Source organism: Biomphalaria glabrata, chromosome 7 (genome assembly GCF_947242115.1).
Source record: "Biomphalaria glabrata chromosome 7, xgBioGlab47.1, whole genome shotgun sequence".
Classification (NCBI taxonomy): Eukaryota; Metazoa; Mollusca; class Gastropoda; family Planorbidae; genus Biomphalaria; species Biomphalaria glabrata.
The window spans coordinates 184717-211423 of record NC_074717.1 but is presented as its reverse complement, the minus strand read 5'-3'; the positions used below and the strand labels follow the sequence as shown (position 1 = coordinate 211423).

General features: G+C 33.2%; 1 protein-coding gene and 1 long non-coding RNA gene across 11 annotated transcripts in view; one reads left to right on the top strand and one right to left on the bottom strand.

Moving 5' to 3' along the window:
- Nucleotides 1–293: 293 nt before the first annotated feature.
- LOC129927204 (uncharacterized) lies at nt 294–6258 on the top strand. Of its 2 annotated transcripts, none has more exons than XR_008778808.1 (2): nt 294–1080; nt 4505–6258. XR_008778808.1 is itself a non-coding variant. In XM_056034697.1 (2 exons), the coding sequence occupies exons 1-2, from the start codon at nt 4208–4210 to the stop codon at nt 5352–5354; spliced, it is 858 nt and encodes a 285-aa protein (XP_055890672.1). In that variant the 5' UTR covers nt 3617–4207; the 3' UTR covers nt 5355–6246. The 2 variants fall into 2 exon arrangements, 1 of the variants encoding a protein (XP_055890672.1); XM_056034697.1 differs by lacking the exon at nt 294–1080 and adding an exon at nt 3617–4215 and having other exon boundaries at nt 4505–6246.
- A 6324-nt stretch (nt 6259–12582) lies between these two features.
- LOC129927205 (uncharacterized) overlaps nt 12583–26707 on the bottom strand; it is a 30715-nt gene continuing 16590 nt past the window's right edge. For 2 of the 9 annotated variants that reach the window (XR_008778809.1, XR_008778811.1), the window contains 16 exons: nt 24795–24905; nt 24435–24530; nt 23438–23560; nt 23031–23173; nt 21635–21697; nt 21417–21483; nt 21084–21186; nt 20854–20977; nt 19989–20058; nt 19552–19756; nt 18762–18875; nt 17267–17384; nt 14250–14388; nt 13982–14071; nt 13498–13586; nt 12604–13021 (listed from right to left, as the gene is read on the bottom strand). This is a non-coding gene — a long non-coding RNA (uncharacterized LOC129927205). Of the gene's footprint in view, nt 13022–13497; nt 13587–13981; nt 14072–14249; nt 14389–17266; nt 17385–18761; nt 18876–19551; nt 19757–19988; nt 20059–20853; nt 20978–21083; nt 21187–21416; nt 21484–21634; nt 21698–23030; nt 23174–23437; nt 23561–24434; nt 24531–24794; nt 24906–26707 lie in introns of all 9 variants that reach the window. The other 7 variants (XR_008778810.1, XR_008778817.1, XR_008778814.1 and 4 more) reach the window with 7 other exon arrangements.

The following is a 26707-nucleotide window of genomic DNA, read 5'->3' as shown; positions in this document are numbered from 1 at the left end:
CGAAATCTTGGAACAACCTATAGTGATAATCTGCAGGCTTGCTTTAAAGCTTTTGTATTTTATTTTTGGTATTTCCCGAATGATCTTAATTAAGAACTTAATAAGGCTTGTCTTCGAATCAAGAAATTTCTTAAATTAATTGTTGTTTGTAATCCTTTTTTTTTTTTTTTTTTGTGATTGCTTTTTCGGAATCGACTTTTTTGTAATGACTGTTTTGAATCGGAACTATGTTGGTTTTTTTTTTTTTTTTTTTTTTGTGGTTACTTAGAATCAACTTCTACTCTTTTGGTGGTCGCTGATTGAATAGACTTGTGCATTTTTCATAGCCGCTGCTTGGACTCTATATGAACATTATTCGTAGTTTCTGTTTTGAATCGACCTGTTTGTTATTTGTAGTGGCTATTTGAAATCGGCTTGTGCTTTTTTTTTTTGGGATGGATCTTTAAAATCGGACTTCTGAGTATTTAAGGGGGATGCACAGTGAGAATCATCGATCTAGGTCAAAAATATCGATATTTTAAAATTAATTAATTTTAATAGTTTAAAATGTCTAGAAAACGAATTCCCTATCAGAATACTAAAAAAACTGCGCTTTATACATCAATTTTGTATTTTAAAAGTAGATGTATAAGCAAAATTTTGATGTTTTGGTTAAAAATCAACATTTTGTAAGCTAAAGTTGATAAGCTAATGTACGCTCTTATCACTAACAGATGGTATCGATACAAAGGTCTACTTTTCTAGTTCCGATTATGTGCATGGTTTCTCATTCTATAAATAAATAGTACTGCAATAAACTTTCAAAATACGTCACTACCTCTTTTTTTTCCCTATATCCTCATATACACACCCACAAAGCCATATTTACGCATGCGCACCATCAAAGCTTCATTGGTAACTGTATATACACGCATGCGCACATGACGTGAACCGGTCCTTCTGTAAACTTCCTTCACATCAACACTCGATTCATTATTGAAACTCAGAAATGCCAACAAAAGGTTATATGTTTGGAAAGAAAAAACGTTACTGTAAGCCCAGAGGAAGACATGCTTCAAAGACAAATGCATAATTACAAAGGTAAGTCTAGATCTAGAGTTTTTTTTATTTACTAGACCAGCGTGTGCTTACACATAAAATAATGAGATAATCATGATAATGAAACCTTTGAGTTTGCTTCATCAATCTTTGAATTCGACAAACGCAACGTGTTTATCATATCAATGAATCACATCTAGATCTATATATAGATCTAGACATTAAATAAATATCATGAAAGTGATTGCAAACATAGAGATCTATCCTTTTTTAGATCTAGTATTACTTAGTATAGATTAGCCTTTGCCTTTAGGGACATAGATCACATTAGAACTAGAATGACTAGATATTCTAGTTCTAGATTGACTAGATCTAGACATCTAGATTAGATCTAGATTCTAAATCTAGATTATCATGTAGTTGTAGGACTTCAACTTGGTCTTTTTTTTTTAAGATCTAATACATATATCAAGGTTCGTACGCGGTCTGGAAAAAGTCTGGAATTTCAAAATTCAGATTTCAGTCTTAAAAAGTCTGGAAAATTGCTACTTTTCGAGGCAATTTTGTTAAATGTCTACTATATCTATCTATTGTGAAAGCATGTGCAATCCACGGCATGTCGGTGAAATGCCAGCCAATTTCTAGATGGTGTACTGTAGACTTAAATCAGATTTAGTAATAGATCTAGTCCTAGACTAGTAACTAGTTTATTATGACTGCTGTTATCTTATCTTATATAATACAGACGTTACTTCAAAAAAGATGATGATTAGAAGATGTTATTCTATATTATCTAGATGGTCGATCAAATTTCAGTTAGGCTACCAAAGGTCGGGAAGTTTTTGGCCTAGATTTATTTATGCATGGGCGAAACTCCCCCCCCCCCCTTTTTAAATAAAGAAAACAAATATATCTCGTCAATGACGTCAATATAGTATATATATAGAGAGAGTGTGGTGATTATGTTTTGTGTATAATATTGTAAACGGTACGTCAAAGAACCTTGGTTGTAAGACTGAAAGAATTCTATGTTTATTTATTAATTTTACTATTATTTGATTGGTTCATTGATTGGGACAGAGTGACAGCGCTTGAAGTTTTGTTATTGTTGACAGTCGGACCGGAGTTTGGTGATAGCATAGTAGGGGCCATTATAAGGCAGTTCTGATAGTTAATGTATATTTAGGAATTCAGTTTTGTTGGCGTTATCTACAGTTATAATTTATTCCTATTTCTTTATTAAATATTCTTATTTCTAATGCATCCCTGGTGTTCTTGAAGTATTGCAAAATGTAATGTATCCATGTCAAAGTCATAGGCTAGGAGTTCACAACAATCACAACAGAGAGTCTAGATCTAAACCAAAAATATTTGGCAACAAGAATGACTTACTAGATCTAGGTCTACTACTATATTTAAAAGTCTCAATCTATTCGCGACTTAGATAGTTTACTAGATCTAGGTCTACTACTAGATTTAGTCTCGATCTATGACTATGCGCAACTTTTATTACTAGATCTATATCTGTTCTAGGTCTACTAGATCTACTAAATTCTACTAGACTAGATTACTAGATTTAGTCTTGATCTATGCGCCACTTCTTAATAGATCAAGGTTTTCTACTAGCCTAATGTTAGCCTCGATCTATGTGTGATTACCCCCCCCCCCCCAATTAAATAAAGAAAACAAATTATATTATAATATATCTAGTCAACATAGAATATGCCTATAAGATCGGTAAAACTTCCCATCGAAGGCCCCTAGTTTTTTAGGTTAATTATTTGGCAGCTGTCTATGCGCACTTGAGTCTAAACTAAAAGACTAGGCCTTTAGAATGACTTCCATTACTAGGTCTAGAATTAGATTTAGTCTTCATCTATGCGCGAATTAGATTACTAGATCTAGGTCTACTACTAGATTTAGTACCTAATTTAGCCTCGATCTATGCGCGATTTCCCCCCCCCCCCCCAATTAAATAAAGAAAACAAATTATATTATAATATATCTAGTCAACATAGAATATGCCTATAAGATCGGTAAAACTTCCCATCGAAGGCCCCTAGTTTTTTAGGTTAATTATTTGGCAGCTGTCTATGCGCACTTGAGTCTAAACTAAAAGACTAGGCCTTTAGAATGACTTCCATTACTAGGTCTAGAATTAGATTTAGTCTTCATCTATGCGCGAATTAGATTACTAGATCTAGGTCTACTACTAGATTTAGTACCTAATTTAGCCTCGATCTATGCGCGATTTCCCCCCCCCCCTCCCCAGTTAAATAAAGAAAACAGGTTATATTATATCTAGTCAACATAGAATATAGATCTAGATCTTAGTCTAAACTAAAAGATAAAAGACTAGAGCACAAGAATGACTTAGATTACTAGGTCTGCAACTAGATTTAGTCTCGATCTATGCACGATTACCCCCCCCCCCTTTTTTTTTTCTCCCCCAAATCTATTCAATGTAGAATATAGATCTTGAGTCTAAACTCAAAAACTAAAAAGACTTAGAATACTAGATCTACTACTAGATTTAGTCTTGACCTAAGTCTAGATTTAGATCTAGCATACTTAGCATATAGATCTATAATTATAATCTAGTATGGTTATGATATAGATTTAGATCTAGATATCAATATTATCAATTTTTACCCCGTTAAAAAAAACAAGTCAGTATTCACATAGGCATAGGCCTATTGTGAATTAGACATAAGTAAGCCACTACTACAAATTAAATTTCAAGTTCAATACAGTTAATCTATCTCTAGATCTTTATTTAAAATTATCTCCTCCAATAGAATTATAGGCCTACTAGAGGTAGGCCCTCTAACCTAGGCTAGTCTAAATGTCTTTACTTTTTAACTAGTGTCTAATGTTTAAGCCACTAAATATCTATATAAAAATTATAAAACTATTGGACTAGTTATGAGATTAAGAATAAGATTTTACAACTAAGTTAGGCCTATTAAACTATATAGGGCCTATTAAATTTCCCAAGTCTAAGTGCTACAAGATTAGTGACTTTTTTTCCCCCTTGTATCGTATGTTCCTTAATAATTGAAAATTATTATTACACCCTAGTCCAAACCTCCCACAGTACGGCAGGGGTTAGTTATTGGCAGGGTTTGAACCCAAGATCACGAATACAGCAGTCCAGAGCACATATGGCATGCTCAGGTAGCCATCCTTTTTACTGTTAGTAAGTCTGGAAAACATAAGATAAATGTCTGGAAAATGTCTGGAATTCATTTTCACAAAAGTTGTATGAACCATGATATATAGATCTACATGTAACATGTCTCTTTACATTTTTTACTTTTGATGATTAATACAATATATGATTCCTAAAATGCATTATAAAATTTAAAATAATCTTCATGTTGTACATAAATAGATGTGACGTGTACTTTCATACTATTGAATTTTTTTTTAAAGAACCTCTAATTTTTTTTTTATTTGTTTGCAGCTCTGTTTTGGATACAGCTGGATCTGAAGCAGCAACAACGCAGCCTGCAAGTGCAGCTGAACGAAAAATAATTCTAACTGCAATTACTAACGCTGATAACACCAATAAGAGGCTGCCTGAAGATTTCATATACATCATGATGAATTCAATGGAATTGACCACAATGGTCTCCTTGTTGTGCTGTCCACATTGCTTCGACAAAAAATTAACCATGTGCATCACACAATCAAAAGGCATGGCTCATTTGATTAAAATCAAATGCCTAAATTGTGAAACATATTTATGGCCTGACTGGACCTCAAAAAAAAGTAATAATGTTCATCTGGATATTAATGTCGCTGCATTAAAAGAATCTGGAATCTCGCATTCTAAATTTGATAGGTTTTGTGGACTTGTGAGTATGCCCTGCATGCACAGAAATACTTATAACAATCTAGCTAACATAGTCAGCACTGCTATAATTGAAGCTGGTGAAGAATGTATGATTAGGGCATCTGCTGTTGTGCATGGAAGAAACATTTCACAACTTCTGACTACAGATGATAGAATAAGTTCAACAGGCTGTCCTGTTATTACAGTTTCTTTCGATGGGACTCGGCATAAAAGGGGCCACTCATCTCATTCAGGAATTGGCACAGTTATTGATTTTGATACTGGACTCGTCATCGACACCGAAGTCCTATCAAATTATTTCTGTGTTTGTGATTCAAACTCTGCAGAACTAAATTTTGATGCCTCTAAGCATATGTGTCAAAAAAACTTAAGTGGCTCAGCAAATGCAATGGAGGCCACAGCAGCATCCAAAATTTGTTCTCACTCTGTGGCATCAGAAAACTTGTTTATGGCATGATGCTGTGTGATGGCGATAGTAAATCACATTCATCTGCCATTACCAACTCAGGATATGATGTAGAAATCTTAAAAGAGGACTGCATTAACCACATCTCAAAAAGAATGTTTAATGCTTTGAACAATTTAAAAATGTCTAACAAAAAAGAACTAAATTATAGGCTTACAAAGCCAAAAATTGAAAAAATTACAAATAACTATTCCAAAGTTCTGCGCCAAAATGCTCCTGACATTCAAAAAAATGAAGCTGGCTGTTATGGGATCATTTTTTCATATGAGCTCAGACCTAGATCATAACCACAGGTTGTGTCCTGATGGCACTACATCTTGATGTCACACTTTAAGAGATCAGAGGCACTAAAACAGCCATACAAAAAACATAATCAGACCATCACATCAGAAATAGGAAAACTGTTATTTCCTATAACAGACACAGATCTGTTAAAAACATGTTCAAGAATGGGAACACAAAACGCCAATGAATCTTTTCATTCCCTCATTTGGCAAAGATGCCCCAAAACAGAATTCGCAACATTAAAAACTAAGGACGGCGACATACCTTGCTGTTTTAGCCTTCAATAATGGACCTGTTGGCATCAGTTTTTGACATGGACACTAAAGAACATTTCTTCTAGTGAGAAAAAGCAAAATGTCAAACTACAGCTTGTTGTTAGAAAAAGATCAATCACATTAGTGTCCAGGAGAAAAAAATTGAAAAAACGAAGAATTGAGCATGAGCACCGGGCAGAGGTTCTAGAAGGTCCAACCTATCAATCAGGCCATTTTAATGAATAGTTTTTTTTATTATCTATTATGTTATATTATGTAAATATTCCCTTTTTTTTTTTTTCATTTTTATGGTTGCAATAAATATTTTATATCATTTTAAAAACTTTAAATGCGTTTTTCTCAAAATGTATTTTTAGGTGCATATTGTCCACAAGAATCTCAAAATCTTTAGTTCTGTATAATTTAGACTAATATTTTTTCACATGTAGTTTATTGATAGTATATCATAGGTAATAGGCTGCAAAAATTTTCAATATGTTTAATTTTCATAAAAAAAAAAGAAAAATAATGATGTGACCGCAGGTGAACAATGTGGTCGAAAAAAAATAATTTTAAAAATTCATTTTGAGGTTATGATGCGACAAAATGTATTTAACCCATATACATTTTTTTTTTAGTATACACTTCTTTCACTACATCTTTAATTAGGTGATTTAATGGCTGAAGGTTACAACACATGACTTCTGAACCTGGTAAAGACAAGGGCTTTGAGATTCAGAATATTTATGATACCTCTAAGTCCACCAAACTCTAATGGGTACTAACCAGGATAACCAACTACTTAGTAGGCTAAAGTTTATATTATTGATTAACATGCATGGCTAGATTCAGTGGCGTCACTAGGGTCGGTGTCACCCAGTGCGGTAGGCTCAGGGCCCCCCCCCCCCCTTAGTGTAATGCTGAGTTCTTGCTTCCTGAAGTACTCTAGACTCGTGACAAGACGAATATTATAAACTAACTGAAGCTCGTTTCAGCAGACAAACATGAAGTTTATTTTACTACAATAATAATGAACTGCACTCCTTGCTAGTGCTACAAGTCAAAAATAATAAACAATCCTATCCCCATAGCAGCGGTATCAAATGTATCAATCACGTCCGCATCTCAGCGGGTAACAATAAGAACAATTACTACTAGTGACACTGGAGCTTCAACTATAGATATCCATTGAAATATGAATACCTTAATATTCAATAAGCACATAATGAAATCAATTCTTATTAATCAACAATCATTAGTCCATCGACTTTCATCCTATATACATATATATACACCAGTCCAGGAAGCAACGTCCAACCTTCCTGGACCGGGATCAAAACCTTACTGACTTGACTTGACTTGACTGAACTCAAAGTCAACTTTATTCATTCTACTTCCTGTTTTCTACATCAGGAATTCCACGTGTCTTTTAAACTCTTAACATGACGTGAACTTTAGATCATGCAATGTCAACTAAGACTGTGACAATTAGACAAGACGAAACATGTTTACTTAAGTCATCCTTAACACGAAAGCCGAAAAGAGGAGCGCAAAAACATGCCGTCAACGTTTAATCATGGTGTCACACCGATTCAAGAGGAAAGTGTAACGGTTAGTTCTTTGAGGGGCTATTTAAATGCCCCAATTGTATATTGTCAAGAGAGGGGTGTGTAAAAAGTGAAATTGTGTGTGTGTGTGTTTGTTTATTTTATTAGTTGAGTTGTAGATTGTTTTTAGCACGGGGTTTTTCAAAGGGGGGGGGGAGTGGACAATAAGGTTTCCTGTGGTCCGTCTAGTCAGAAAGCTGACCTTGTCTGAGTAGGGTGTTGGTGATTGTTTTTCGGTTATTATGCCTAGAGTAGGGGAGAGGTTATATTATTATTCTTGCTATGTGTGCGTACTGAATATTTGGGGTAATGCTATGATGTGTCATGATACCCTTATATATTATATTATAGGCCTATATTATATTGTTTGCAGTAAATAAATACTAATTTTCTACTCCTTCGTTGAGTGTAGGCTACTTTATAATACTTGTACGCTTGTAGAGAACTACAGTTTGGGCATAAATTAGCTCTCAAAGAACTAACCTAAGTCCGTTACAGAAAGTAGCTGTGGAGAAAGCTTGCAGCCCTATGTGTCGAATAGCGCGCGAGCGCTTATGTCAATGCGTTTCTCAACATTTTGCATTAATAAAATGTTACTTTCGCCACTCAACTGATCAGATAATTTGTTAAGGGGGAGCGCCTTAATCTCACTCAGAGTTGTCTGGGGGGATCCCCGGGTGCCAAACTTTTTTCTACATTTCTGAGCTTCATAATCTCTTTCCCGTGGCGTGTACAACGTAATATTTTTCTCATAATAGGAAAATTACTAGTCAAATCAAACTGAATTCAGAAAGTTTAGTACATGCTGATTCTAAAATGTGAGAAACATTCGAGGTAGAAATTTGTATTTTTAAAAGTTGTTTTTTTGGGAAAGTGCATTTTCTCGACTTGGCTACCAACGCTGTTTGCACAGCACTCAGAGAAAATTATTATAGTTCGCCAATAGCTATAGAGCACAACGACCGACCGCTTAAAAATCCCGAAATTAAAAAATCCCAGTCTTCACCAAGACTCGAACCCAGGACCCCAGGTTTTGAAGTCAAGCACTTAACTACTCAACCATAGCGCCACCGGATATGTTACTTACGTGTAATTATTTCATTGATTGCTTACTAGTCCATCTGACAGACACATCATACACACCCAGTCTTACATAAAGTAACTAATCTTTTACAGACCAGTGTAACAAACCGTGTTAGTTATTATAATGGTAGGGCTAAATTCATAGTTGCACGAGATTGTAAGATCCTGGTCAACAGGTCCAGGTGAATGTGTGTAAGGACAGATGAGAGAGCGAGTTGGTGACTGGGGCACAAATGAGAGAGAGTGCATATACTTTCAGAGGGTTAGTTTAGACTATAGTTTGGGTTTGAGTAAGTCGAGAGCTTATTAGTAGGAAAGTCTTATCGTAGATAGTCCTTGTTGGTGAGCGTTGTATTTTCTTTTGCGTTTATCTGCGTACGGGACGTACTACTTAATACGTAAATACGTAGAATAGTTAATAAAGTGTTTCATTAACTATAAAGTTCTGAGATGTGTCTATTTAAAGAGTAGCTTATGTTCATAGGGCCGGATTTAGGAAAGGACATGGTGGAGCTACTGCCCCAGTGAATCCACAAGAAAGGGGCCTCCACAAGATTTTAAGTCTCAAAATTTTGACGTTTCAGCCACTTTTATGTTTGTTGGTTTTTGTTTAGAACATTGTGTCCGATAAAACTTTAAATTTTACGATTGACAAGAAAGAAGTGTATGCTTGTATCATGCTTAAAACTTAGAAATGCAGTTTCGAATCTCTACGGCAGTGCGTCAAACCAGGACCTTACCCTCCACAAACTCAAAGATAAATTAAATGTACCTTCTTTGTTTAACTAAAAAAATACAATAAAAATTTTGTTTAAGAGTCTATAAAGTATAAAGTAGAATAAATTAACAAGTAGGCCTACTTTGTTTCTTTCTTCCAAAACATGGCATATAGTTTTATTATTAATAAGTGGATTTTTTAATTTATGATTTTGAAAAAGTGTACGGGGCTCTACAAAATTTCTACCCCGGGGGCCTTCACATAGTTAAATTTAGGCCTGTATGTTCATGTTACACTTTTACAAGTTAAGATGTTTCTGTCGTCAAGAAGCTAACTAAGGCTTAGAGTCGCTTTCCAGTTACCCTACCCCCTAGACAATGACGTTTACAGCCAGGGCAACTCTTGAGATAGGCCAGCGGTTCTCAACCTTTTTAGTGCTGCAACCCCCTAATAAGATTCTCCACTAAGCATCGAACCCCAACCATAATTTTTTATTCGTTCACGGACCAAGTTCAATCGCAATTGGCTAATGTTATAAAATCAAAATAGTAATGTCTATATTTGATATTAAACTGTTACTCAGCCCTGAGTTGTCAAGTTCTTTGAATTGGTTGTGTCGTGTGGTACAGTTTGCAGAGAATCTGGGTAGTGAGAAACGTTACAATATATATATATATATCTTTGCCAGTGCTACAAAGCCAAGCAGCTTAATGACTTATAAGTAGATTAGCAAAGTATAAAAGATATAATGAGAAACAAGGTAGTCTTAGACCAAGCTTAATTTAATGATCTAGATATAGTCTTTTTTTTTTCAAGACTTTGCAGCTACCTTCGTGTACAAATAAAATGACATTGTGCAAAATTTTGATTGCCTGAGTCTTTAGAAAATGTGAATATGTTTATCTTCATGCATAGTGAAAACGAGATTGAATGAATTCTTGTGAATACAATGACATTGTGCTTATTTTTGTGTGAAATTAACAAATCTTTGGTCACGAAGTAACATTTTGTTTACACTACAGATGATTATATTGTGATTCGTCTCCTGTAACCATATTTTCTTCATAGAGAATGTATGTTTAACTCTTATAAAATAATTGATTTAATAGAGAAAACTTTTTCAAAGTATTATTATAAAAATTAAAGTGAGTTTACTACTTAACAGTACTTTGTAGTTGGGCTTCTAAGATTGTATTTGATTAACTTTTAAGGCCCTTTTTTCATTGCTCTTTTTATGGTCACTAATAGAAGTTGCTGTAAACTGGTATGCTCCTCCTGACATCCTCCAAAACTTAGTCAGTCATCATTGACACTTAAACATAACAATTCTCAATCTAATCATTGACACTAAGTCATTACCATTCTCAATCTAATCATTGACACTAAGTCATTACCATTCTCAATCTAATCATTGACACTAAGACATTACCATTCTCAATATAATCATTGACACTAAGGCATTACCATTCTCAATCTAATCATTGACACTAAGACATTACCATTCTCAATCTAATCATTGACACTAAGGCATTACCATTATCAATCTAATCATCGACACTAAAAAATTACCTTCTTAATCTAAAAATTGACATAACATTCTCAATGTAATCATTGACACTATGACATTACCATTCTCAAAGTAATCATTGACACTAAGACCTTCCATTCTTAATCGAATCATTGACCCTAAGTCATTACCATTCTCAATTTAATCATTGACACTAAGACATTACCATTCTCAATCTAATCATTGACATAACATTCTCAATGTAATCAATGACACTAAGACATTACCATTCTCAGTCTAATCATTGACACTAAGACATTACCATTCTCAATCTAATCATTGACACTAAGTCATTACCATTCCCAATCTAATTGACACTAAGACTTTCCATTCTTAATCTAATCATTGACACTAAGTCATTACCATTCTCAATGTAATCATTGACACTAAGACATTACCATTCTCAATCTAATCAATGACACTAAGTCATTACCATTCTCAATGTAATCATTGACACTAAGTCATTACCATTCTCAATGTAATCATTGACACTAAGTCATTACCATTCTCAATGTAATCATTGACACTAAGTCATTACCATTCTCAATGTAATCAATGACACTAAGTCATTACCATTCTCAATGTAATCATTGACACTAAGTCATTTCCATTCTCAATCTAATCAATGAGGTTAAGATGTTTCCATTCTCAATCTAATCATTGACACTAAGACATTACCATTCCCAATCTAATTGACACTAAGACCTTCCATTCTTAATCTAATCATTGACACTAAGTCATTACCATTCTCAATCTAATCATTGACACTAAGTCATTACCATTCTCAATCTAATCAATGAGGTTAAGATGTTTCCATTCTCAATCTAATCATTGACATAACATTCTCAATGTAATCAATGACACTACCATTCTCAAAGTAATCATTGACACTAAGACCTTCCATTCTTAATCTAATCATTGACACTAAGTCATTACCATTCTCAATCTAATCATTGAGGTTAAGATGTTTCCATTCTCAATCTAATCATTGACACTAAGACATTACCATTATTAATCTAATCATTGACATAACATTGTCAATGTAATCATTGACACTAAGACATTACCATTCTCAATGTAATCATCGAAACTAAGACATTACCATTCTTAATCTAATCATTGACACTAAGTCATTACCATTCTCAATCTAATCATTGACACTAAGTCATTACCATTCTCAATCTAATCAATGAGGTTAAGATGTTTCCATTCTCAATCTAATCATTGATACTAAGACATTACCATTCTCAATCTAATCATTGACATAACATTCTCAATGTAATCAATGACACTAAGACATTACCATTCTCAATGTAATCATTGACACTGTCATTACCATTCCCAATCTAATCATTGACATCAGCCAGGAAAACCAGTGACTTGGCAGAATTTAAGTCATTGGTTAATATGCATGACTAAATGCATGACGCGTAGGACGTAATCATCTTCTTTTTTGAAGTAACGTCTGTATTATATAAGATAAGATAAGATTGACACTAAGACATTACCATTCTCAATCTAATCATTGACAGTAAGTCATTACCATTCCCAATCTAATCATTGACACTAAGACATTACCATTTTCAATATAATCATTGACACTAAGACATTGCTATTCTCAATGTAATTATTGACACTAAGACATTACCATTCTCAATCTAACCATTTGTACTGTCTTGAATGGTGTGAATGTTGATTAAATGGTATTAAGGCCTCTTCTGGCCTTGATGTAGTGTTCTTGTATTCTTAATTAAACACATCACATATTATGGATAAAATAATCACAAACACCTCTCTGTCAGACAAATATTTATTACATCAAATAATAGTTCAGAAAGTAGGCAATCTCAGCCATAAAATAGCATCACGAATTATTTCACATCAAATACAAACTACATCCATAGAAATATCTCCAATTAGGTACTCATATTATTTAATCGAGTTAGGGTTAGGCGCCTCCATTTTTTAAAATTTTTTTTGTGATTTTTTTCTCAAAAATTGTATACCTTCAAAGTCATCAAGATAAGGCAGAGGAAATGGTGGGAGGGAGGGGGTCAGAATATGATCCTTTTTGTCCAGTAGATAGTGGTCAGTTTGTAGACTTCATCAAGCCCTAATTTGAGAACTGCTTGGTCAGACACAAACTGTGAAAGATGGAATGTGATAATATGAATATATATATATGAATACAATATTAAAGTGCTGACTTATTTATTACTAAAGCATCTCCAGATTTTCTTTTGCTAAGTCTTTCTTTTAACCAACTGGTGTGGCACAGCAGTAGGCTCTTTTTTTTTTCATTGCAAGTCTATGGTTATTTTTTTTTAAATCTTTTTGTCTACCAACACTCTTTAAACTATTTCCCAGGTGGATTCCCTTCTTTAAATTTCTGTCTGTTAACATTTCAGCAAAGGTACAAGATATGAATACATTGCTTATGTCCTGAGAATGTTCTGCATTAGACACTTTAGGCCTACTCTGCTACTCTATCACCTAAATAAATTAAGTTATGCTTCTTTTCCTTGGTCTTTGTTTCACTACCAAGTTTGATACTTAATACAAAAAGAGTCAAAGGAATTCATCAGATTAATTTAATATTTAAAAAATAGAATTGACTCACCATTAGCTGTCCCAATGAATGAACCATAATGTCAGGTTGACCATTAACCCTATCTTACTGTACCAGACATTCATGCTTGTTAGTTTAGCCTAAAGATAACAATGGTAGTGATATTTAGCTGCAAACAATCTACTTAATTTATATAACTGGTAATAAAATATTGTTAAAACAAAAGAAAGTCCATAGAAAAGAGATACAAATAAAACATAAAACAGTCTAATTTAAAACTAAATAAAATGATTAATTAACACATTCTTTTTAAGACTGGATGGCTGCCTGGTTGTGCAGTATGCACACTGGATTATCTTTCACAATGGTGCCAGGTTCATACTCTGCCAGCTGACATCAAACTTTTGAATTCATTTGTCAGTAATTATATTTTCTTTTTTTTTTTAAATACAAGCCTCATGCAATAGCAGTCTTTAACTTTTTCTTTATTGTTATAAATTATTTTAAGCAGAAGAATCTAATGAAATATACTTACAAAACTTCCTTTAAACTTTCAAGTTAAAAGTTGTGGGTGAACATTATCCCAGGGTATACCAGGACCTAGACAGATAGAGTGGTCATGAGTCTGAAATACAAATAAAGTGATTGTGTCTGAAAAACTTTTTTCTTGTAGGTATGTCCGACAGATATGTCATAAAGAGTCTTACAGTCTAGTAATGTAACATGCTGACAAATTTTTTCTTTAGAATCTTAAGGGGAGGAGAGGGAAGTAAGAAGAGTGCTTTTAAGAAAGTATTACTCACTATGGTTTCAATTACAATGGTCAGGTCAGTTCATCAGGGCTGATCAATCCAACATAAGATCCACTATTTGGTAATTTACCTACGCCACTGTCATGCTTTAAATATTTCCAGCCAATAGAAGTAAATTGAGTTGTATGTGCTGAGAAAGGAAGACAAAAAAATGTTTGTAAAATGTTTCACATATTTTAGTTGTTCCTTCAAAGTTGAAGATAATTTGCTTCCTAGTCCTAACTTCCAGCAAGATGACAGCAGGCAGGGTATTAACCCAGGACCATCGAGAAGTCCAAACAATATACCACACGACCAGGCAGCCAGCCTGTATGTATTATAAGTGTGATTCAATATGTTATAAATCTATATTTTATATATGTTATAAGTGTGATTCAATTTGTTTAAAACTACAAAATTTATTTTTTTTAGGTTTACTGTTTTTGACAGTCAAAATAGTGGTTTACATTTTTTTCCCACCATTTAAGAATTCCAATTATAATATAAAATTTAAAAAAATAGAAAAAAAAACACATACACACTTACAAAAGATTTGTAAAAAGCCTTGGCAGTCACATCAAACATTTTTTCAAAACCAACAACATGCACATCCTTGATACAAAACACACACACTGGTCATTTTAGTCATAAGAGATGTACCTGTTACCAGATGTACCAGTAAGGTTGATTGGCTGTATTGTTAAAGATTAAAAGCAAACCATTATCCATACAGATCTAGTTTCACTAGAGAAAAGATTTTTTTTCTTGGTATCCAAATTCTTATGTATAAGATTTCTATAATGTGTCTTCTTTCTACTATAACATGCTCAGTACACTTTTATTGTATAAATACGGTAAGGGTTATATAATTTGGCTCTAAATGAAAGATTTACCTGCTTTCCATATGAAGGGAGGGAGGGGGGGCAAACATTATAGTTGCCTGACCAAGGTTCTAATGCAGCCATAAGACCATATCTAGTATGACAGTCGACAGTAGAAACTTGCAATTAGATTCCAAGCAATAGTTCTACACGTATATAGTGAATTTAAGATGTAGCACATAAATTATAATTTCCAAAATCTAAACATAATTTTTTTATTGCACAAAGTTATCCAGCTAGAGCTAAATTTTAAAGTAAGAGGCAATTCACAGTTGGAAACATATGAAAATATAAAGTAAAAATATTAATGTCCATCATGCATCAGGTTTAATTACAAAATGAGGATACTGAACACTTCAAGAACTTTAAATATTTCCTTTTCCACAACCAAGGTAACCAATTGAGCCTAGTAGGAAGCGTGGTCAAGAGGCCAACTACGCTTGAACTTGGCTTAGCTTGGCTGCCTATGAAGGGGGCAAGAGGTTCGACACACAACTCGAGTTGAGTTGTGTTTACTGAGTGCTTTAAGGCAGTTAGAAAACCTACTCCCACTGGTCCACAAATGAGATTGGACCATAGTGCTCTGAGCATGCTATAAGCATGAAAGTAGCACTATATGAAAGCCATAATTTATTTATATAGTAAATATTTAGGGTTAGAAACATGCTTACAATTCAAGTAGATTTCCTTATTGAATGACACTACAAAATGTAATCATGTATGATCTGGATATTCTTCTTTGTTTTTATTATTCATTAACTTCAACAGACCCGACTTTTTTTTCAGTGTCAGAGCAGAAGCACCAACAGATGTTTCATTTTTTTTTATCTTTTAAAAAAAAAAAGACTCACAACATAGCAAGTAAACTGCTTTACTATCCAAGTTAGTGGAATTAAATCAATATCTATTTAGGTGAATAGATAGTTCCAGACAGGATGCATGCCATAGTTTTACTTCTTCTAGACTTAATCATTATTTCAATTTATCAGACAATAGTTACCCAGATAACGATCCTGACTGCCAGGTCGTGCAGTTTGCGCGCTGGACTGTCAATCAGATTTATCGATGGTCTCTGGTTCAAACCCTGCTTGCTCCCATCCCCCGTCACCCTGCGGGAGGTTAGGACTAGGAAGTAAACTATCAACTCTAAAGGGACATCCGAAACATGTAAAACAATTTACAAACATTCCAAAGATAAATACATGTTAAATTAGTTATAACTTATGAAGACATATAGCTATTGACATAGTTTTGATTTAAATTTGAGGATAAAATGTAAAAACAAAAAAACCTTCATTAAAATTATAAGAAATATATAGTTGTATATTCTATAGCCCCATTTTCTAAAAGATCAATAGCAAATATTCTTTTTTTATGCTTTGTTTAAGCCTGCTTAGCATACTTTACAAAAGTGCATAATTTGACTATAGTAAGTATTGCTTATAATATTAGCTTTTTCTTGCATCAAAGTAAATCAGAAATATTATTTTAAAATCAATTGTTGATTTAACATAATCATCAATTTAGTGGCTCAGAAAAGAAAAAATGTCTGAAAAAATGATTATAATTTTTAGAATAGTTGCGGATAAAAATGTAATAAAAATGCCTTTTGAAACTTGCAATCTATAGGGCAGATGATGTAAATGTCATCTGTTTCTGTGGCCTACAGCTATAAAGGTATCATGATATGGCCAGCACAATGATAAACCTTCTTTACTTTCCCCAACTAATGTCATTAAAATTGCACTTGAGGCACTCTATGATCCTGAAATTCAAAAACAATCTTGACCAAGATTTGAACCTGAAAACTCTAGCTCAAAATAGCTGCACTTAACCACTTAGCAAGTCCTCCTCCCCCCCCCCCCTTAAAAAAAACAAATGTTCCATTATGAATCAGCACATCATCATTTGCAGAGAGAATTGCTGCCAATCTTTTGCCTATACAGGATATAGCTAGCTTAAGTACAATAGAGATAACTTTATTCAAGAATTTTTAACTTTGGCTGAATGTGTATTGTGACAAGCTAATTCAGGAACTGGCTTATACTGTAACATTTATTTAAATATTTTAGACTAAAATTACAACTATTATACACTCAAATAAAATGTTATTTCATTCACTATGCCATTATGTTATGGAGTGTTTACCCTGGCCCAGCATCCTCCTCCTTTTGCAGCATTACATGTACTGTAATCTTCAGGGGCCCAAAGACTTTTTCCAGTGATGTAAGCCTCCAGAGAATCATATGTCCTCGGATAATGGCAGCTGTGAACAGAATCACTTTTGCATAACACTTTCCAAAATGTACAAACTATTTAAATATATTAATATATGCCTTTATTCTAAAAACAACCTCATAATAATATACTTATTCTTTTAAAAGTTTCATAGAATTTATTACATGCTAGATATCCTTATATGTTCACCTAGTCTACAAGCTAGCAGAGCTGTTTGTTAGAAAGTTGATTAGATCTTTCCAAACTCAGAAAACCACTTTCAAAACTTAATAAATAATGAACAATACACAAGTTACACCTAAAATAAAAATGCCAACAAAAGAGCTATTCAGGCTTTAGATGGGAACCCACAGGCACAAGGCACAGAGGAAGACCAAAAAGAACAGGACAACACAATCTTCATATCTTCTAGGTTACAGGCATTACTTCAAAAAAGAATATAATTATGTCTTATGCATTTCATGATCAATCTAGTCATGCACCTTAATAAGTTACTTCAACTCTACTAAGTCATTGGTTTTCCTGGCTGATTGAGGCATCCCATTCCCCCTCTCTAATGGCATTAGGGAAAATTGAAAATAATTATGTGGTGTTGTCTTTTTATCTTTTTCTATCTCATCATCACTAGCTTTGGGGAGTCAAAAACGTAACCAACATACCCAATAGCATTAACATATTTAGCTCATTTTTTTTTATCTTTTAAGATGTCATGAGCAATATCCCATCCTCCATCATGTGCTATAATTAAAATATTTTTAAAAGCCATTTAAATCCCAAGCCTGGGTGAAAAAGGAGGGTTTGGTGTGGGGCTAGCGACCCCACCCTGTAAAACCACTATTGCTACAGAAACGGCAAACTCGACACACCAGGTGGGAGGAGGCTTCAGACATTGCCAGTGACAGATCTTTATGGAGACAGCTTGCCACCCAATGCGCCGAACGGCGCGGGAGGACCTAAGTCTAAAGTAAGTTTAAATCTAATGCATTTCTCAAAGTCTGCAAATAGAGAGATAACAAGGATGTCTGGTAAATGTTGTATGCAGGCCTTCTAACAGAACTAATAATTTCAAAAACAAAAATGATTTGGAAAATATGACCCTAAATATACAATCTGTTGAATTTCAATAATCAATTTATTTATGAACCATCTGGTTTATTATACATTCAAAAAATATTTTGATAAGTTTAAAAGCTATAGAAGATTGTCCTTATGATCACTTGAGAAAAAATGTCAATATACATTTTATATCATTTCTACAATGATTCCCTATAGAATAAGTGATGCCTTTTGATGACAAGAAACTAATCTTTAACTCTTGGACAACTATCAGATACATCCAATATGATCTGTATTATTATACAGTATGTCTTATAAAGATAGTATAGTATAAAATGTAGACAATTACCTTTATAATAAGTCCCAAGATAAGTTAGGAATGCAGTATTTCCCGTGGCTGTGCAGCCCCAGCTGAGACCTACATATTTATATAATCAACACTATAGCCTCTCTCATTCCATATCTGATGAAGATAAATTTAAATTAGTTGTTAGATTTATACAAAGTCCTTGTGGGGCTGAGGGGCATACACCAGTTGGCTACCTTTCAAGGGGGCTGGATTTAGAATTCCAGTAAGCACCATACATTGTCATAAATTTTCAATTTAGATTTGGCTTGAGCTATGTTGCAGAAAGGGTTAAGTAAGGGTTGGAAACAGCATGGAAATCTTCTCCCAAATACTGCTTCTCCCCACATGTTCCCCAAAGAGCTTAAACTGAGCACTGAGCAAGCTTTATGTTATGATAAACCAAAGAAAAATAATAAATAAATAAACATCTAAATTTCATTCAACAGAAAAATAAAATCTAGACAGTCAACTGTTAATTAAGGCTAGTAGAAACTAGAACAAATATATTCGTTTTGTAGAGTTCATTTTCAAGAATGTTTTTTTTTTTATGTTGCTATCTTGACTAAGGCTAACTCATTTGACACAGAGGGCATTTCAAACCCAAGCAAAGGGGCATAGCACTTGTAATACATATTAACATAAACTTTTTCATATAGAGTTAAATATAAATATCTTTATATTATGAACTAAACTGTGTATGTAATAGAGACCAACAAAAAAAACAAAAACAGTCTAGAGAAAAACAATACATAACACCATAGAAAGTGTAGGGGCAGCTACGGAAACTTACCCCAAAGTAGTCTATTGTTAAATTATGCCTTCTTTTAGCTCCAGTAATCCATCCTTTCTTTGTCTACTCAATCAATCATATACACTCTGGACTATCGTTTAGTGGTCTCCATGATCCTAGGTTAGACCCCTGCCTGCTGCCACCCCACATCTTCTTGTGGGAAGTTCAAGCTAGAATGTAGTTGTTTTCAACTCTGAAGGAACATCTGAAACATGTAAAACATTTTTACAATAATCAGAATGGGTCACCACAATTTAGATCCTGCACACATAATAATTCCAGACACATCATAGATAATCAGTAAGTCAAAGTTAATAAGTAAATACTGTTTGCATCAGTTTAATTTAACTGAAAAAAAAACTTTATAATAAATATGTCATAGAAAAAAAGCAGTTTTAAAATCAAAATCAAGAAATTACTATTTTTCTAAAATGTACCTTAAATAAATAGTCTAAGATTTCATTCCCCTGAATCTCTGGATAGTTGACAAAGTAGTTTTGAAGTTGCCTAGGAAATTTTTTTTTATTAGGAATTAGTTTCAAAAAGATCAAACTCATGCCTGTAATAAACCTTCCTCAGTTACCAGTACTATAAAAAAAAAATCCTGTGTTTGGTACCATGGGGTCAGTTTAAGCTTTATTAGTCTTATTGTAATTTTTTCATTTATGTTTTGAATTCTCTTAATAAAATAAAATTAAATCTCTAAAATCAGAGTTGGGAAACCATCAAAAACTAGCAAGAGACCGTGGAGAGTGGCGTGTTTTTGCCGAGGCCCTATGTTCCATGAGGAACTCAAAGGAGGGATGATGATGATAAACAATACAATAGAATACATTATTTAATAGCATACCTGTCCCATAGTTAGCCAAATTTGTAGTACTATTACCATATTTTATTAACGAGAGAACATGGTGAATTATATATAGCCAACTAAATGACAACACTAACCAGGACGCCAAGTGAAATAATCATTAGATGATCCGTATCTCAAAAAAAAAAAAAAAAAAGGTCTTTCTGATCAGTGACTTTTGCAAGCATGTCACCCAGGGTTATGTCAAGCACATATTGATTTGGTTCTTTGCTCTGTGTTTGACATGCTCTGTCAATGACCACATTCCGCACCCAGCCCTGCCCCCACTCCAATATACAGTAAACATATGTAAAACACATTTCCTCACAGATTAAAACATTATTATTATTATGGTAAGAATAGTTTAATCATGAGAAGGAAAAAATTAATCTCTTTCTGTTTGCAACACTAATTCCTAATATCTACAGTACAAACATTACTGCTTATTGTACCTGGTTTGAAGTGACTGATGAGCTTCTTCCTAAATAAAATGAAAAGACTGTTGAAGGAACTTGAAATCAGCTCCTTTCAAGATGTCTGCTGCCTCATTCATCATCTTCAGCAGGAAAAACATAACTATGAATAATAACAAAATATTATTTTATGAGCTTTTACCACATACAGAAATAAAAAAAAAGATGAATAATAAAGAAACAACTCCCTATTCCAACTGTGTACTTACATCTTTGGACTGTGTCTGGGAAATAGCAGCACTTAAAAACTGGATTAAATGTGACCATTTATCAGCAGCAATAGAACTATTGACCTTGATTTGTTCTCCTAATCTAAAATCAACATAGACAAAACAAAAGATTAGAAAATGACTTCATTGAAAGTGCATACTAATCAATAGACAGTATTTCAATGAAAGTGTGAATCTTTAATAATAAGAGATTATTAGAGCTACTTCACAAAGGATTTAGGTTTGTGGATGGAAAATAAAAATCATTTTGTAGCTTGACCTACTTTACAACTAGTTTTAATTTCACTAACATGTAAACATTCATCCACTTACTTATCAATCTGTTGGAAGCAGGAAGGAATGACCAACACAATAGCAGGGACTTCACTTTCTATTCCATCTAAAATTTTGATATGAAACACATAGAAGATGAGATAGTATTAACAGTTTAGGCCAAGATTTCACTTAGGCTATTATATTTATAAGAAGACTATATTGATACTTAATCGCTAATGAATTAGATTTATACTGAAAAAAATTACAAAAATTACCTTCCATCTTTCAGCATCAGAATTTTCCAAAATCTTGACAAAGTCCCCTTTTGCTAATGACACCTGAATGTATAAGAAACAAAAATCTTTACTATTAATCCCAACAAATACAACCACATTAAGAAGACTTAGCTACCACTAATCATTAATTAAACCTGCTCTGGTACCATGGGATCTAAGTGACATCAAACCTTTTTGGAACATTTTTTTTTATATTACAATTAAGATATTTCATTTCACACAATTCCTTATGAGGCTTTCCAAATTTAAATATTGTCTGGTTATTTATTATTTTGGTCTTTGGATGAACTTTATTTCAAGCATTTTAAAACTGTGACTATGATATGATGTTGGTACACATGGACCAGGGACAAGTCCTAACACAAGATATATGGATAAGCTCCCAACTATTTCATGAACAAACAGGAACAAGACAATTATTGCACCTAACTTTGTCTGATAATTTAAAATCAAGGAAACTCAATTTGGAATGATGAAAAAGAACAAGATCTTTGATAACAACAATTGTATGTTTAAATGAGAATAATATTTTTATCTTTGTTTCAAAAACAGACTGACTTTTAATTGGGAATGAAGAAATAAGGACAACCTGCACCCATTAAACCCCTGTTACATAAGATCTGAACGAAGTGGTCATCTCATTTCCATTAGGACTAAAACAGAAAGATTTAAAAATTCCTTTATCCCACTTTCGGTCGGAGTGTTACAAGATCAGCTGTCATCATCGAGAAGTACATAGAAGTCAAATTTATAAAGCTGTGTTTCGTGTGTGAATGTTGTTCGAATTTTTCATCTATAATGTTATTGTACAGTAGTTACGCTGATGTTGTCAACTGTAAACTGTAGTCAAACTGAATTTCCATTTGATTGGATCAATAAAATTATCTAATCTTATCTTATAATAAAATATGTCACTACAAAGAAAAAAATTTGTTTAACAGACATGAAAATAAATCTTTGAACAGTGGCTAAATCATTGTGTCTTTTAGGGAATGGCTGATAATGCTGCTAACAAGGAATTTCTTGTAGAACTTCAAAGAATGTACAAAAGATAAATGACAGAGACATAATTGGCCCTAGCTTTGATCACTCTTGTGCCATTTAACAGTTTAAGTGCATCAAAGGTCATAAGACTTCAAACAAGTCCTTTGTAGCTGTAGAATTTTCATTGTACAAGATCAGGTTGATATTAGCAACTATCTGGTTAACCATTGAAAAAATCGTCTAAACAATTCAATGATGATAACTGGCTTTAGTTTATAGACACAGCTATACAGAACAAATTATAGATGCAACTTTAACAATTTGGTTCTCCTCCAGAATAATAAAGATTCATACAAGGAAACTGAATGAAAAAGTCCCATGGCAAACTCACATGTTTGTGCTGATATTGGACAAGAGCTCTAGCCTTCAAATGCCATTCTGGCAGTTCTTGGCGGTGATGAACTGGGTGAATATCTCAACTTCGCTCTGTGAGAAGATCTAACTAGCCCTGATAGTCCAACAATTGTTTATTAACTGAAATAAAAATTATTAGCAAAAGAATTATTTTCCTATTTGTGCATCAGCATCTGACACTTTCTTTCTTTATATTTATTGCTGTAAAAAACCTGTACAATTTTGCTAAAGAGTAATCTTAACATGAAATATGTTGCTCTGAATATAAAAAAAAGTAATTAAAAAAAGGACATAATCTTGAACTACAATATGAAAAAAAAAATTGTGTTTTGTTTATGATATATAATCTAAATCTAAACAAAGCTGAATGATAAATAATCTTACACTGAAATGTTTTAACATGACATCAGGATCTTGAGTCTTGACTTGAGCTCTAGCTGTTGAACTGTCCATCCAAAGCAAGAATGAAAGCATGTCTTCTTCCAGGTGGCAAACATCATGGTCGAACTTTGAGAACATTAGAATAGAAAAGTCTAATCATTAAGGTACTTCTATCAGAACATCATGGTAGAACATTCAGAACATTAGAGTAGAAATGTCTAATCATTAAGGTACTTCTATCAGAACATCATGGTACAACATTCAGAACATTAGAATAGAAATGCCTAATCATTAAGGTATTTCTATCAGAACATCATGGTACAACATTCAGAACATTAGAATAGAAATGCCTAATCATTAAGGTACTTCTATCAGAACATCATGGTAGAACTTAAAGAACATTAGAATAGAAATGAACATTAGAATAGAAATGTCTTATCATTATACTACATCTATAAGAACATCATGGTCAAAATATCAGAGCATCTTGGTACAATTAAGATGCAATTATTGTAGACATAGACCTGGTTTCATGCATGTCTTACTGATTGTACTGAGATGTTTGATTTAGTATTAAAATTGGCATGCAAATTTGGTTTTCTGCCTGTATTAAACTGTCATCTGGTTGTCCACTTCTACAGCTATTGACACTTTGGTTAACTACTCAAACTTTAGTGTCAGTTTCATTTACTTCTTGTAATAATGTTTCACTTGGTCTACTGCTTCTAATTAGATTTCACTTTAGTTTTCTGCATTTTCCAATGACCAGTTTTGAGCCCAGCTCATTTCATAATATTGCATTTTAAATGTTTCTTTTACCATTTTTTTGTCTATTTCTCTGGTTCTATATAAGATGATGAAATACTTATTTTTATTTTTAATCTATGTTGGCTGGGTGAAAATTTACTACACAATTATTTACTGAGAATCAATAACTTTTGATTCTAGCTAGCAATTTCTAATACACAAAATTTCACAAAGGAAAAGGAATAATATTTACCTGATGATAGTTAGCAGTATTTTCACTATGAATGCCTAAACATTCATTGACAGTTTGAATCCAAGACCAACTCTTATGCTTCCCTGAGACACAGTCCTAATTAGAACAGAAAGAAATTGTAAACAAATTTTCTTTTTAAACACATTTTGACAAAGTAGCAAATATTATTTATTTGTAGGAGCTGGTCTTTAAAGTTTTCCTCTAAGAACAATGGTATACTGACTTTCTTCATGCCTATAATCACTGGTATATAGATTTATTATCCTAGAATGTATCTTGCACTAGACCTATTGTAAACCCTTTGCTTATTTAATTCTATACATAAAATTTTTTTATAATTTAATAAATATTTATACTTACTTTATGAATTTTGGACTGAGCTGGGACATCTTGTCCTCTGTAAACACTGTCAAAAACTAGTGGTCTTTGACTTAGATACAAAGCTCTGGCTTCAATATCTGACTCAACATTCTAGCGCAGAGTGAAAAAAAATGGATTTATGGCATAAAACAGGTAAGTTGAAACAAAAAGGATTTACTTCAGTTTCTGCAGACTTAGTGTTCTGACACTGAAAATGTGTAGTATGTAATTTTTTTTCCTAATAACTTTCAAAAATCCCAGAAAATGTTCATTTTTTTTAACTCTTTAAATATTATCCTGCCTCTCTATTTTAATGAGTATAATGAATAGAAGGTACTTATTTAAATAATGAAGTTGGTATCTAACCATGGATAATATGTTATCAATAGCTAGTGATATTACAACATAGATGGCTATTTTTAGTATTTTTACAGTAAGCAAACAGTACTGTAAATAAGGCAACTTGTACTATTGTGGTTTAGAGAGTAATCTTATAATAAGTGTGACAAAGATGTGCAAGATAAAAATGTTATAAGTTGCAAGAAATATTGTTGTGGATGAAGCTTGTCTGTCTACATCCTTTAACATCTCAATAGATGATCTTTTCCCTTTGCAACTACTCATGTGCCTTAAGAGGCCAGTCCTGAATCCTAGATACACATCTGCAGTCACAGGCTTGGTATTTTTGATCACTAAACATTGCATCATATTCAACTGTGATCCAGGTCATTTCTGTTATGCTTGCTTTCCATGAGGGTCTATCCTGTGCTTTTGCTTTTTTTCTCCATGCTATTGGTGTTGATTTTGAAAAGCTTCATATAGAGCAGAGTGAAAAAACAACACCATGGATTTATGGAATAAAACTGTTAAGTTGAAAAAGTGTTCTATGAGATGAACCTTTGTCTTTATGACTGAAGGAGGCCAAGAATCATTTAAAAATAGAATAGAGAAGCTCTACTGCCCTCTATTTGATATGGACTAACCTCTCCATTACTGGGAAAAAATCTGTGCATAAAATTTGCGATTGCTGGGCTTTCCAACATCAGCACTCATCTCTTTCATGCTGACCAGATACTGATGTATGTTGTATTATTATAACATCACTGTTGATATCATGATGTAGGTAACTTTCAATATAACTACATCAATAGCTAATAATGTTATATTTTAGTAACATTAATAGCTGAAGTTATAAAATGTAGCTAAAATTATAGAATGATGTAAGTTGCTGATGATGTTGAGGCATCAAGAGCTAATGATATTATAACATTTATAAAGTTACTTGCTAAAATTGGTCTTCCAAGTATCTTTACAATCCTCAGACAACCACGTCTGAGCTGGCTTGATCATGTCTGCAGGACAATCATATACCAAGTGTTAATTTTATGGACAACTCACGACAGGTTCAAGATGAACTGATGGTCCCCACCCTTTGACATGTTGATGTAATCAAACAGGACCTCAAAGCAGTGGACAATGATGTTAACAACAGGAAACATAATGCTCTACACCACACTATGTAAAGAGATGGTGACCAAGAAAGGTATGGACAGCGAAAAAGATTTGCCTCAGTTCTGGAAAAAAAAGCATGCCAAATGTCACCTTAACATGGGACACATGTGGAAAGTAACATCTCTCTACAGCCACATTAATGAAAAAGTGTTCTGTGAAATGAACTATTAAAAGAGGTCCACTCGTAGATCCAAATGTGTTGAGCTAGTAATATTAAGAAGTAGGTAGCTCAGAATAAGATGACAGCAATGATTGTTAGTAATATTATATCATCAATAGTTAGGTTTCATTTTTCTTTCTGTAGACAAAGATGAAAAAATGTTGTCTGTACTAAATTATATATTATAATTGAAAGCCTTTACAAAACAAAAAAAAAACAAACTTTTAACACAAGATCCAAC